Here is a 15535-nt window from a genome sequence, read left to right as displayed (position 1 = left end):
AGATCGCGTAGTGAGATTGGTGAAGGTTGGTTCGTGTTATTAATGTTTTAAAAGCTTACATCACTGACTTAATAACATATGTCAAGATCAATAAAAGGGCACGAGTTGTGTAACTATTGTGCTGAAACTTTATAACGGTTTAAACTAAAGCAATTATCTACATTTTCATGTACTTGATTTACGCGTATAATTCATCGCTTGTTGATGAAGGAAAATATGAAATAGGAAACCTGCATGTGTGCACACACTTCACGACACACACCAGCCCGCAATGGAAAAACTTTTTGTATTAAGCTTCAAAACCTTCTTCTCAAGCCCTGCTGTGGACATTATAGGCTTTTAGTTTTTTTTTACTTAAGAAACAAGATTGTCTAATACAATACATATACATGATATAATAAATGATATATACTCTAGTGTTTGGCGTTACCTGTAAAAGTTAATAGTTGCAAACTAATCGTACTGTTTATTTAATATTGCAAATAGTTTTGCAATATTTAAACATAATATTACAAAAGCGTGGAGCCTTTGAATGTTTTATTTTTATTCATTTCACATCATTCTGCACAGACATGTTCGGCCGGTCCGAGCCGAGTTTTTTCATTTTTATCTTAGTGTTTAATATCAAATTCGTTCCTTATTTCACTTCTTTGATAAAATGTATCAAAAAAACAAAGACGGTCTAATTGATAAACGTCGCTTAGCGGTTGTTAAGTTAAACACTGATTTTTTTCTTTCTATCATCATTGATTTGACATTCGAAAAAAATAAGACAATATTGATTAACTAATCGCTCTGCCAACGAAGAGCGCACCTAAAGCTAGCAAAATTTCAGATATCACCCGCGCGTCCGCTACTCGCTCCTCTCGACATACCATTTCATTTCTATGATTTTTCTATCTAAAACGACCGGCAGCAGATATTTTATTTCATTCGTTTTCGTGTTGTACATATTTTACAAAATATTCTGAAGAATATGATATAGTCATCTTAAATATTAGATTATACAAAACGCTGTAAAAAATTTTTCCATAGCGCTCGTAGAAAATGTAGTAAGCGCCAAAACTGAAAGGATTTTAGACAAAATCTCATGATGTAACCCTCGAGTTTTTGTTAATATAATTCATTATCCAGTTTTTATCTCAATAAGCTGTAGCATTATGAGTATAAATCAAAGCCATGTGAAGATTAGAGAAAATTTCTTGGTTTTTTTATTTAATCTATGTTATTGATCTGACACACCCCTTGACAATATAATGTTATAAAAAGCAATATTTTATTTTTATCTTCAAACTGGATTTACTCATGTAAAATCAAATAAAAGATTACCAATTTTTCTTTATACGTCTCTTAAGTAATAATGTGCGTCAACGAACTACTATAATGTATAATTCCAATTTTGAACAAAATACCTACTACTACACTACAACTATACTAGTATTACAATATTTTCTTTATTTCTACATTATTCCTATTATTATTATTCATTTCATTTATTATGAAGTTCGCGATGTAATAGTGACTCCCTTTTTCTAGTTTGTGAGCTGAAATATGATATTTTCAGGAACAACCAGAAAAGACAGATTCGATAAAAAATAATTGCGTTAGATTATAACTACAATCTTGTTAAGCCTGTGTATTAAGTAAGGATGCAGGCTTAGGAACTATCTTGTAAACTTGCCAGGTATTTAGTTAAGTTCACTTTGCAACATAAGCTGTCACCCTCAAAGCCCTACATAATCATACTGGTGGTAGGGCGTTTGGATAGGTACCACTCACTCATCAGATATTCTACTGCAAAACAGCAGTACTTGGTATTGTTGTGTTCCGGTTTAAAGGGTGAGTAATTACAGGCACAAGGGACATAACATCTAGGCTCCCTTACTGCGCTGGTATGGCATTGGCGATGTAAGCGATGATTAACATCTTTTACAATGCCAATGTTTATGGGCGTTGGTGACCACTTACTATCAGATAGCCCATATGCTCATCCGCCTACTTATACTATAAAAAAAATATAACCAAAATAAGTGCGTAAATAACATGTTTGAAACAGTTGTATATAATCTAAAATTCGGATAAATCCGCATGTCATGGTAAGCGTAATTGTAAAAAAAATACATGTCTTAAAGATTGAATTTACTCCGGCTAAGTTTTCAGAGTTCAAGGTCAAAATAGCACGACAAGATTAAGTTACTTAAGATTCTTTTGTTGACATTTTGCGGTCAGATGATTTTAATTTACATAAATACCTACCGTGTAAATGCGAAGTTGTCGTAACGTATAAATTAATATAGATGAATAAATAATATTATAATTACAGTAGTTACCATTAATTAATATAGTAATTATAATCTTTAGATTTGTATAATTTGGCTATAATCGGATTTGTGTAGGTTTGTTAGTTTAGTTTAGAATTAGAATAAAAATATATATTTTAATAAAAAATATATTAACTCTCATCTGAGATTATCCCACGTATACTTTATATTGCTTTGTTTTGGTTGATATGAGTTAGCCTAAAAGTACAAGGGACATAATGCCTGATTGATTACAGTTATTGACGTATTGATTGTGTTATTCATTAAAATTAATCTCTCTGTTTCTTTCGGCGGTTCTACTCCGATCTGAGCGGTTCCTTTTTGAACCGGTGGTAGATTTTTGACTATCAATAAGAAATGCTTCTATGTTGAATAAAGATATTGAATATTGAAAAAAAATGTGGTTTGTACTTATTGTTGTGCCGGCGTTTACGAGCGTTGGTGACCACTTACCGTTAGGATACGACGGTGGCCTATTTGCCTGAAAAGATTAATTAAAAATATGTGCGCGTGCGCAACTTTGAAACGTTAATTGAGTTAAGGAATACTCGAGTGAGTATGTGGTCCGAAATGAACTTGACCTCATTAAGTGTCGGATAATTTAGTATAATGCACTCAGATAAGAGATGAAGACGTGAATGGAACGCTAATTACATGTACTTATATTTACAAGTTTGGACATTTTTTATCTGTTATCTTTTTTTTTTTTATAGAATAGGAAGGCGGACGAGCATATGGGCCACCTGATGGTAAGTGGTCACCAAACGCCCTTAGACATTGGCAATGTAAGAAATGTCAACCATCGATTACATAGCCAATGCGCCACCAACCTTGGGAACTAAGATTTTATGTCCCTGGCTCACTCACTCTTCAAACCGGAACACAACAATATCAAGTATTGCTGTTTTGCGGTAGAATATCTGATGAGTGGGTGGTACCTACCCAGACGAGCTTGCTCAAAGCCCTACCACCAGTGTTTAACAAGCGATGTATAAAAGAAATCCATAATGAAGTCACAATTTATAGTTGGTGCTTGTTAATTTTATTAATAATGTGAATTTAAATTGATTGACTAATTTACATTCATTGAAATTTGAGTTTATTTTATATGTAAAATTTGTCAAGATAAAAGATATGATTTCTATAATCTCGACGATGATATCTTCCTGACCGATTGCGGTCATGGTCGCTATTTTCATTTGAGACTAGCCAACTGCGCGGGAAGAATTATACGAGTGTGTGCGCAAGGGTATGCGCACACACTCGTCGTTGTAAGCGATGGGGTAGCAACTTGCATGGTCGGAGAGAGATAGACAAACACATGATATGTCGGTGCTTTTCGAGACACGAAGTTTAACACTGTTACTCAGCTCCGGGCTGCTACTAGGAATTTGTTGACAGAAAAACTCAATAACGTCATATTATTACAGTAGCAGTAACAGCCTGTGAATGTCCCACTGCTGGGTTAAGGCCTCCTCTCCCTTTTGGGGAGAAGGTTTGGAGCTTATTCCACCACGCTGCTCCAATGCGGGTTGGTGGAATACACATATGACAGAATGTTAGTGAAATTCGACACATGCAGGTTTCCTTACGATGTTTTCCTTCACCGTCAAGCACGAGATGAATTATAATAACAAATTAAGCACATGAAAATTCAGTGGTGCTTGCCCGGGTTTGAACCCACGTTCATCGGTTAAGTTTCACGCGTTCTTACCACTGGGCCATCTCGGCTTATTATTAATATTGGGGAGAATTTGAACGTAGCGCCGCGGTCGACGTGAAGTTTTTGATTATTTGATAAAACATTAATTCGGTTTCTATATAATAACAACATGAACTACTTTGTGGCAGTAGTAAAATATTTATTTAAATAATTATAATTACATATAAACAACTTTATTTTTTTTTATTTCCATCCCATGTCCGAGATAAGCTATAATTAATTGATCACAATATTTTTGTTTTTTTTTTTTTTTTATTGACTCCGTCGTTTCGGAAATACTATTTAAGCTAAAAATAAAATTAAATCACCATCGCAAACTTAAGTCTTTACTGCCCCTTTTTCTTATTTTCGATACCAGTTTTAACAAAAATAAAATTAGTTATAAATTTTTATATAAATTGTAACTCGACGCAAGTTTTTCACATTTCAAATAAATAATGTTTTATGATAATAGTCACAAACACATACACAGAATAGGACACACATTTGGACAGAAAACATCAAAATGTCATGTTGGTTGGGTTTTGTTTTTTTTTTGTATATATGTTGGTAATATTCTCGCCGACATAAATCGATTTTGATAAATCATGTACTAGAAAAGTCACACCTCAGGTATTAATACACAAAGTAGAACACTCAACAGCAAAGTTTTTTTAAAACGAAATAAATTAAATACAATATAAAATAAGAGCTTTTTAAATATCAAATCGGTTGTAAAAGATTGATTTATAGTCGGGTTTGTTTTTGTAAAAAGAATAATTTATTCATTCTAATACCCCATATATCATATCGTATCAAAGACATACTTTTAATTCGGTCACACATTATCTTAACGTGACTATTTCGAGTCACATTTCACTCTCAATTTCATGATTGTTCTAGATTTGACAATAAACATTTTGCGATAACCGCATTTCATCCTGATAGATTTTTTCCACACTTAATTTTATCGTTCCTAATATAAAATCTATTCTTTATTTCCCGCTTATACAACCGCTACCGCTTGTCTCGTTGGCGTAGTGGGTAACTGAATTGCAGGTCCTGGGTACAAGTTCCGAATTGGGCCATAATAAAATTAATTTTATTAAATTGTCAATAACATACTGTCAGTTCCATAGTTGGAAGTATTAACCTTCCCGTACCTCGGAACGCACCTAAATTCGTTGGTCGCTTGAACTCATTTCGAGTTGTGTTGGATTTGCCATCGAATTATAAGATTGAGATAATAGAGAGTGCTCTTGTGTTTTCACACACACTTGAGTATTTCATTGTCCTGTGCAGTTGTTAAATCTCCTATGAGAATAGCTGAAATCGATCTAGCCACAATCTTAAACCTAATTAAAAAAAATCCCTAAATCTTACGTTCTTTTCATTAGCGAACTTTTAAAAAGAGATTTCAACATATTTAATTTTGTCCAATTAATTGAATTCAGATATGTAATCGATTTACATAGAACTATACTAAATATTAGGTAACATTATGAATATATTCATTACGTTGCCTATATCTTAAGAATAATTTTCATCTACCTTATAACGTGTTCATTTAGATGCATTCTTAACTACAGGCGGTTATTCGATTTGAATACAATAATCGTTAGTGGGATGCAATACCAATCAATATGTTATTAAATATACAATGGATTACATACGACACAATGTATTAAAAAAACATATTGAATTATAATATTTTCTATTCATTTGTATAGAAAGAAGTACGCCAAAATAATTTATATTAAAAACTAGTAGTATATGTATATCAGAGGTCATTGATATCAGAATCCAATGGGAGGTTATAATTTATTTATTATGGGCTAAAGTCCACAATTAATTATACCGATGAGGAAAAACATGACTATAAAAATATTAAGATGCATGAAAATACAAGTATTAAGGGTATGACGTCTAACAGCGGGGGTTGATTTCAGACGTTTTATCAGGTGATCGCGTTATCTCAGACAGGCCGGTGGCCCCTCCACAGGCTGCGATACCTACCAGCAGTCAGTAGCATTCAAATCGCCGCGAGGTTCGCACGCGGTGACACAAGCTCGCGCATTTGTAACGCAGTGAAAGTCGCACGCGCAGTTTACGCTACGAATTCGTACGCCGACATCTTCGTCTAGTTATTTTGTTTGTCCGTTGCGCCAGTGCAGCGGGGAAAGGAGGTCGGTGCGTGGCCGCTACCCGTAAGAACTTAGAACGACGCGATTTGTGTTAGCAATGTTTTAAATAAGTTTCGCACTTGTGTTGTATTACCAAATATTAAATATCATCGGATTTCTCCAAGTGCCTTGTTTCGGCCCTATTGTTAATGCGACCGTCATCAGTTGAATCGTAAACTACCCTCATTGTTGAAGTATTGCGTGTTTTGTTTTATTTTTTCTATTTTTTTATTGTGTATTGTTGCAACTTTTAATACTCCGCATTTATTAGACATGCTACGACGTTCTACGCAGCTCGTAGATAGCATTTTAATTATGTAATATATCACACAAAAACATTTTTGATTGAAAATAAATGAAATATATTTGTAAAACGATCGATAAACATCGAATGGTTGAGTACGTCGATACTTTATAATTATGTCAATACAAAGGTCACTGTTCGTGAGAACACGCTCACGAACTCATTCATAAGTTCTTGGGCCCTTTAACATTTGAAGCTTGGTACATTTTTTCCTCATTATTTTTATTTAAATAATATTAACATAAATATTAAGAACATATAACATAAAATGAATATTGATGAAGTTACAATCTTGTTTAAAATCAATTACGCTGAATCTTTGAGATTTAAAAACGTTTCGTTAACTCTTTACTATTTTTTCATTATTTTAATTTATTGATTATTTGTTTTTAATCATTATAATGTAGCGTAAATAAAATGTAATTATTATAGTTTTCCTTTAAAATATATAACGGTACTATTAAATTTATAAAATATTCATCTAATACTTATCATATTTCCGATGTGCAGTCTAAAAGTATTCTATTAAAGTATTAAGAAAACGCGAAACAAATACTATTATTAATGTTATTATAATATATCTATATGATATATAGATTCTGTTTGCTTGAGTACATCAGAAGACGTGCTATTTAGCTCGGCACAATAGAGACGATGCTTTCGTTGATTCATAATAAAGAAGCATTTTAATTACTTCAAATGCTCCATACGTTCACGAACAAGGCTATAAATACAATATATCATCGCGAGCCGGGCACAGACGAAAATTATATGCACGATGTTACCGAGTCGAGTCGTAGGCGGGTCCCATTTTTTGTTGCTTCCAGCCCGTTTAGAAAACTTTTACTTAACAACAATACGCATATTGTACCACCATACTAGACGAACATGTTTCATACTAACTTTTTAATTAACGTAAAATGTCACGTGTGCAATTTTTTCATTTACCAGGGTAACATTTGGACTAATTGTTATTTTATCGGTTCAGTATTTAAAAGTGAATTAATAATTGTCAGCATAGATTTATTAATCAAATCAGTATTACTGTAAATATATGGTCAACTATATATTCAAAAAAGAATATTATTTATGTATGTTCGGTGTTATCAAATTTGGGGTTACAAATATATAACATTGAAAGATAAAACACAGTGATTCAATTGGATTGTGATTGAAATAATGTGTTATCTTATCGATGAAATATACTTATAATGAATCTTGGTCGATACGATAGGCTCAATGTCACTGAAAGTCGGGTGTCGACGGCGGGCGAGGCGAGGCTCGAGTTATGCAAGTCCCGCTGCGCTTTGAAATCGGACACGACCTACATTTTTCTAGCAATAGACGTAACTTGAGAATTATGTTATGTCAGGGCTGACCGCCGCGACATCTGCTGACTCGGCGCTTCGTCGCGATAATAGGGCTGTTTTCAAAACGATATAAAATATTCCATCGTACATTTCACAATCGTAACGTGGTAGCTTTGCGTTAAAATACATTTAAGATCAATGAACTATACTATATGTATACTATTGACGCGTACGTTATTTGAAATGTAGCCTTTATTTTGAAATTTGATATATAATTGAATTTGTTGACTTAAGTAATGGTAGCATTCTAACGAATTCACACATCGATCACATTTTGTGATATAACTCCTGAAAAACTAAATGAATACGAAAAAGGGTCCTAATTATAACTGATAAATGTATCTTAGAACGGTCTTAGAAGACAACCCTAGGTATAGCTAAGTTATGTTAAACCAAGAACGTTGACCATTTGTGTCTACTATAAAAAATCGGGTCAAAGGCTTTAGTAATCTTTTTATAGAGAATAAAAACGGCAACGGCCGACAACTTTTTTTAGTTACAATAACATAATTTAAACAATAACTTTGTAACGTCCACAGTTGTTCGTCCATTAATATTCTTTTTGATTAATATTATTTAACGTATAGATGATTCGTGTTGTACGAGAAATGTAAATTTTAAATGTTTTTAATCAAATAAAATACTATGGATAATTGTCTACTGAGCTAAAGTAGATTTATGTATGTGCTGCAAGTCCAGCCTCTAGTTGACCTCCGTGTACATGAGAGGCATTTGTACCTCGATGTTATCGAAAGGAATTCATCTCTGCATTTTAATTATTTGCATCGATCCTATTGCCAAGACGAGTTTAATCCATGCCATTGAATTACGGCGTGCAGATCCTCACACTTGATTCTTCCTCTCCGATGTACTAGATATCGTCACCACAGAGAGATCATTGAAGGTTGAAGTATGTTTTTATTAGCTGTATTTTTTATATTGGGTCGATTGAAAATGTCTTAAGTTATACAGTATGAATACAGATTTATAAAGATATATTTTAATAATTAAAATTATGTAAATATACGTACGTAGTTGTAATGCGCAGTAAGCAGGAATTTTAATACCTAATTTCAAACGACAAACTTAGCTAAATATTGTTTACTATGTTTTTACGAGGGTTCATTTGAATTTTTTTTCCTCTTATTCGTGAAACGAAATCGGGACAACAAGACTGCAAAACGCGTTTAGAGAGATTTATTTGTGGCAGTTGTTAATTTGGGAATATTCTCAAAGAATCCTACACGATTTTGTGTTCAATTTTAATAATAATAACCAGAGTAGTTGACGGGCCTTCATTTGTTTATTTCGAAACGCATGAATAATTTTCCGAAAAAGGAACTCATTTAGTATGTTGACTTTTATTTATTATATCATTTAGCAAAGTCATTACTGTGTAATAGTTGACGTTTCAACACATATTTTAGACGATATAATCTCTAACTGTCATCATGTCGACTAAACTGAAAATAGAAACTATAATTATTAAAATAATATTATCTCTTAAAATAGTTCCAGTAGTAAAAGTATATGGGTTAACGTGTTTGGCTACACAAAGCTTGTAAAATTTTTAAGGATTTTTAGTAATGGAGTTTTAGATAGTATTAAATGAAGTTTTATAGACATTAAAAAGGTTTTATTGTAAAAGTTGGTATATTTAATTATGTTTCGTCCTGCTAATCGAATTAAAAAAGATCATGAATGTGACGTATTTTCAAATAGCTACGCAGACATACGCGTCATAGATTCACTCTTTGTACGCTTCATTGCGTGCAAATAAAGTACTTAATTCGTTTACAATAAGTTATTTATATGACAATAAAAGCTTTGTTTAGTCATTAATAAGTGGCACTTGTCACAATCATCGATGAATATTTTCTCTGCGTTTCATAACAACGTAAGTGCGTATCGTTTCCTATATCCAATAAAATATCTACATATATAAACGCGAGCGTTAATTTCCTATTCATTATGTACGTATTAATGAGATTGATTTTCTTTGTCCCATGCTAGTTTATTGTCGTAAATAATTAATCAGTATTCAGTTCAGCTCCGAGCTGAGGACTTGGAGTCTCATTAAATATTCGTTGTTTGCATTTGCCGACTGTCTTTGTTTGTGGACATGTATTGTATCTTGCTCTAGATAATGTATACGCTATAATTCAAGAAAATTATGTATACAGTTTTGTCTTTAAACAATTTTACAACGCGTTCCTCTAATGATTTTCATTCGATATTTCCATAAATAAAAAGCAATAAAATTGTCGTTGATATATATATATTGCTTACTGAGAATTGGTTCTTTGCAACGTTTTATATTATTATAGCTTGTAGACGCATTATTTCGTCAAACTCGTATTTCAATTAACATCATCGTTTAAAATAATAAAATGTAAGGACGTTCAGCCGTTTTTGTAATTTATTTTATATATGACTATTTTGTCTGGATCATTATCTTAATTATAATCATGGAAATTTATTATATTGCTTTAAATATTATAAATAATATAAACATTAAACGGATACCTTATTAACACCCATATATGTTTGCTCGATTTAGATTATGAAGAAAAACTGTTAATTTTATTTACGATATTTGTTTTTATTATGGTATATGTAATAAAAAATATACATATAAATATGACATAATCTTTTCGAAATGTTGCATTAACTCATTGGCAATAGATTTAAAATAAATATCTCATACCGCGTCAATCGAATTATACATATGTCTAAAGCAAATATGTTCATTTGCCAAGTTTTTTTGTAAATATCGTGTATGAGAAATTTACAAGTCAAAATCACATCCGCGATTAAATTTATTTTTTGAATATAAGATAAGAAATTGTTTTTATAAACACGTATAAGATATTGTATTCCTTTAATGTATGTAGTGGTAATAGATTAATTAAAATAAATCAAACTTATAAAACGATGGAAGCGTTTAACAGTAATTGCAATTGACTTATGCGTAGTTGCAACGTGCGATAAGTAAGTAACAAAAGGCACAATGAAGGTCCATGGCATTTACGAGCGATTGTGCGTGCTCTATCATTTCCCCGGCTATTACCGTAAACCGCGTAACATTTCAGCAGAGATTTTCCACGATTACTTCTCACTATGTAGGAGGGGGCTACAGGTATCTCGTAGATATAATGTTCTTGAAACGTTTCAGGCATCCTTGTATAAACCTCTAGATTCTCTTTAGTTTTATTTGATAGTGTTTGTACAACAATACATTTTTAACGTACCACAAACTTAATTATCACGCATATTTAAATGCTAAGCTATATATATCGATAGAACAATAGTCTAATAAAATGGTAAGGCTTATCTAAAATACTTTAAAATTACGGAGAGGAAAAAAGGATAAGAATTCGGAAATAAATCCACTGTTCTTGTTCTGTTGTAGACTGACGAATAAACATACATATGTGTATCAGAATTTCTACAAAATATTTAGATAGTCTTAAGAATTTGTAAAGAAAACGTTGCACTGTACAAGATTTTAATTTTTTTTATTTTAGGTACTTGCTTCTAATGGATTCGACCTTCGTATAAGATCTCGTATTCCATCCACTGCACAATTTTGTTTTTATATTTAATTAATAGGTACATATTTTTTCCAATGTACTTCTATTCAAAATGTACGCCATTTTCATGCATTTTTCTTCGTGACATCTACAATTGTGAATGTCAAATGTATCCACTCAATAACGATATTTTTCACTCAGGTATCATCAATCATGAATTACATTAGTTTTGTATTGCATCTGCATTTAAATATTACTTTTAAACTTGATCAGGCTTTTCATTAAATAAAAGTATCAAGAGTAAATATAAAATAGATTAATAAATCTAGACTACCGCCGTTAAAGTAACGTAGTTAATTTTAATGACATTGGAATATGCTCGATTGAGGACATTAACTGGCTTACCTCAGAGTTACAAGAAGAAAAATATAGTAATTTTTTTAAGTGCTCTTAATGCAAGTTCAGTTATACTTGACCTTCATTAGTTAATAACAAACATTGAGCTATTACAAAATTTCCACAAGCGAATGCTACAGATTAATTAAAAATAATACAATTTCAATACTTTGATTTTAAATATCACCTGATCTCAATCTTACGGAAGCTCTTGTATGTATAGCTTTCTACTGTTTTTTACCGCTACTTAATTAATATATGCTTATTTCGTTGGCAGTATAATTAATAGAATGTGCTATTTTTAATAAAACGCTTTATAAAGTCAATGAGAGACAATTAATAAACTCAATTGAAATGCGACCTTGGTGATGTTGTGTGTCGGCCACATCTGATTGTTTTTCTAACTATTTCAAGCGAGCACGTGTCATGCCATTCTGGTTCAGATTTAAATAACTGTTTTTTCGGGGTAACCCTTAAAACACTATCGAGTGACGTCATTAATTCGTCTCTATTAATTCGTTCTCGTTCGTGTAATCCGCGCGTACTGCTTGATTGGTCGCGCCATCAAGTGATAATGAAATCGACCTTAGTAACGCGAGACAGCGATTTGTACGAACCGGTGGCAACTTTCCCCGCAGCGTCGCGCGTGAGTCGATGACGACTATGCAGTTACGAAAGCTGCACCTGCGTATATGGAATAGCGCCGGCACTTGTCGATGGTAACAATATATTCCCTAGACTATCGCATACATACTGACCCCGTATTGTAAATTTGATCTTAATAGCTTTTATATCTCATCTTTGCAACTTCGTACAAATATATTATGATCGAGTTATGTGACGTCACAATCTCTAATCACTGCTTTTGTAAGTGATAGTCAGTGACAAATACTAACTAACGATGTGGAATTAAACGGTTTTGTTCAATATCGTCGTTAATACCGTCCTGTCACACTTAATTATTGATAACTTTGTTTGTTCGTTTACATATATTTTACTAAACGTAGGAACAAAAAGTTATAGAATTCCTGATATTGACAGAATATTGATGCAAGCGGATTAGTAAATGGACCGTAACGAAATTTCGGCTCGTTAAACCGGTGTCAAGACACTTGGATGTAATATTAAGATAATTGTTACCGAGTTTATTTTCTTCGAAATTAAAAGTCACATTATTTATATTCATTGCATACAAGAGTTTCGGAAATGAAATAATTACCATTTTTTTCACATAATGCAACACAAGTGCCACTTATTAATAAACTATATTAGTAAATTGTATTTCACAGAGGTTCAACGACAAAACAAAATATTGCCTTGCCTATCGCAATGTTCGACGCTGTGATTAAATATTTTTTATCAATGGAGCTAATAAAATAAGTCCTCAAAAAGTATTGTGTAAGTGACTGAGTGCAATAGTGGCAGTGAGTGACGATGAGTGCTAGCGAGCCAACCTTAACCGAATCGCCGGTGCCGCTCGCTCTGGCGCGGCTGCAGGGTCGGCCAGGGCGGATGCCGCGAGGAATGCGCACGCACCGTCCCAGCTTGCCACTGGCAAGTCTGCAGGAGGCTATCGACGAAACTCCGCGACGCTTCAGCGAGGAACCTTACCCGCCAGACACAGACGACGAGGAAACGTTTACCGAACCCGTGGTGGTAATCAAACGTTCTCCATCGTCTTCCAATGGGCGTAGAGCTTCCGAAGCTACATTTGCTGAACGATATAGGAAGCTGACTGAATTTGATGATCCTCCGCTTGATACACCTCGCCGAGCCTCTCTGGCCGTTCCCGTCGGAGCGGACGGTTACGGACCTAGCGATAAAGGCCGCAGGCGCTCGTGGGCAGCGCGACTGCAGTTAGAACGCAAAAAGAGACGAAAATCCGGTGGCAACGACACCGACGAAGAAAGTGATACACCAACCTATACACGTCAAAAGAGACCTTCTTGGTGGAATGTCTTCGTTCCGGATAACATGCTGAAGCACAGGTATTATCAAAATACTAACGTCAGTATTATGACGTTAAAATTGTTTGTGATGGCTATTAAAAAATACATTTTATTTCTTAAGACTCAAACTTTAATTCAAAACATTATTAATTCACGTTATATCATAAGTTTATAACAGTTAAGTTAACATTTGACTTTCTTATAATATATTATGTGTGTATGGGATTAGAATGGAAATGTGTAAATGCAGCACCATGACACTGGATTTCCTTGACCTAGCTCACAGCTCTGGTTCTTAAGCATTGTGTCTCGCTTTCATGGTTTGATATTTGCAATTTTCGAGTAACACTAGTGCTATAAAGTATACTTTTTCAGCTGGTATCGTCACTGTTCAAACATAAACCAAATAGGATCTTATTGTTCACTCTCATCTTATCGTTATATTTGTTTTATTCACGATATTTTCTTTGTTATAGTGTTATAAATAACATTGTGTTAGCAGAAAAAAATTCCACGATCAAAGTCCCACCGGTTAATTTACGCGAGAAAACTGTATTTGTGTACTTTCTTGATAAATTTATGATTTTAGTTATCTTTTTGAACGTTATCTTTACGTATGTACGTACTTCCGATGTTATCACAGTTTTTTTTGGGCTTAAAGTATAAAATTGTTGTTATTTCTCGTTCACAATATAGTATATAATTATATTGTGAACGGTTAAAAAGTCGATATATGGAATTGCATTAATATTCATTTGCATAACCTAAATTTTAAAGATGAATACTAGTACCTTAAATTTAATATTGAAAATACAAGAAAAGTGTCTTATCTACAATCTTTTCTCCAACAAAAACTTTTGAAAAAAAAAAATTATCTCCTGCGTCCACTCTCGTTCATTTTAGATTATACAAATATACGTGTGTCATTTTTGTCAGTAATGCTCGTCTTCAGCCTATATATTCCTTAATAAATTGACTATCTCCCGAAAAAGTATTACAAGCACAGAGCTTGCTTTAACATAAAGTAACTGTTCCCCGCGACTTAATCAACATGCAATTTATTTTTTACCTAAATCTTGTAACTTATATTTCTACTTCTTAAGTCAAACAGTACGTCTTGTACTTACGATCTGCTTTGTGGTTTAGCCGCAATATGGTAACAAATTGACATACAAAGTAACTTTCATACTTACATATATAGTTTAAAATCTAAAAGTATATATCTAATAGTAAATACGGACTATTACCTAAATTTCGTAATATTTTATTATAATTAATTTCAGTAAATTCCCAAGAAATATTACTCTGATGTAAATCATAAAAAATGCTATAAAAGATAAAAAGATTAATATATATTATTAATAAAATTCCAAAAGTATTCAGTTCTGATTATAATATATAACCTACTTAGATAATAATTTGTTTATAAAGTAACTTTCAAAAAAAAACCGACTTCATTTAAAACTAATTTAAAACCCGCGGCTTAGTCAGATTGGAATTCAGTTTGTGTCGAAAATCCTTCAAAATCTGCCATTTCAACGTAAGTAATGCCGATTCGAATATACGTATATAATATTTAAATTATTAGGTAGCAGCAGTTGTCTAAAATTAAAAAGATGGATTTTTAGGTAACTCACGAGTAGCCATATTAACTTAAATACAGGTAATTTATCTTAAAATAACAGATATACACTTAAATTTTATTTATTTGTATAGATTATGTCGAAATATATCCAACTATAAGTATCATAACATATCTAGTTTTGTCGACGGCAGA

General features: G+C 32.7%; 1 protein-coding gene across 17 annotated transcripts in view; it reads left to right on the top strand.

Moving 5' to 3' along the window:
- Nucleotides 1–15535, top strand: part of LOC126774302 (TLD domain-containing protein 2) — a 93423-nt gene that overhangs the window by 25339 nt on the left and 52549 nt on the right. For 7 of the 17 annotated variants that reach the window (XM_050495845.1, XM_050495828.1, XM_050495812.1 and 4 more), the window contains exons 1-2: nucleotides 6055–6230; nucleotides 13099–13797. The exons of 5 other annotated variants lie outside the window; for them this stretch is intronic. In XM_050495845.1, coding sequence (XP_050351802.1) covers nucleotides 13244–13797 — 554 coding nt within the window. In that variant the 5' untranslated portion in view covers nucleotides 6055–6230; nucleotides 13099–13243. Of the gene's footprint in view, nucleotides 1–6054; nucleotides 6258–6385; nucleotides 6401–13081; nucleotides 13798–15535 lie in introns of those variants that run through there. 5 more of the 17 variants (XM_050495787.1, XM_050495795.1, XM_050495779.1 and 2 more) reach the window with 5 other exon arrangements.

Source organism: Nymphalis io, chromosome 2 (assembly GCF_905147045.1).
Source record: "Nymphalis io chromosome 2, ilAglIoxx1.1, whole genome shotgun sequence".
Classification (NCBI taxonomy): Eukaryota; Metazoa; Arthropoda; class Insecta; order Lepidoptera; family Nymphalidae; genus Nymphalis; species Nymphalis io.
This window is presented reverse-complemented; position numbering and strand designations above follow the sequence as displayed.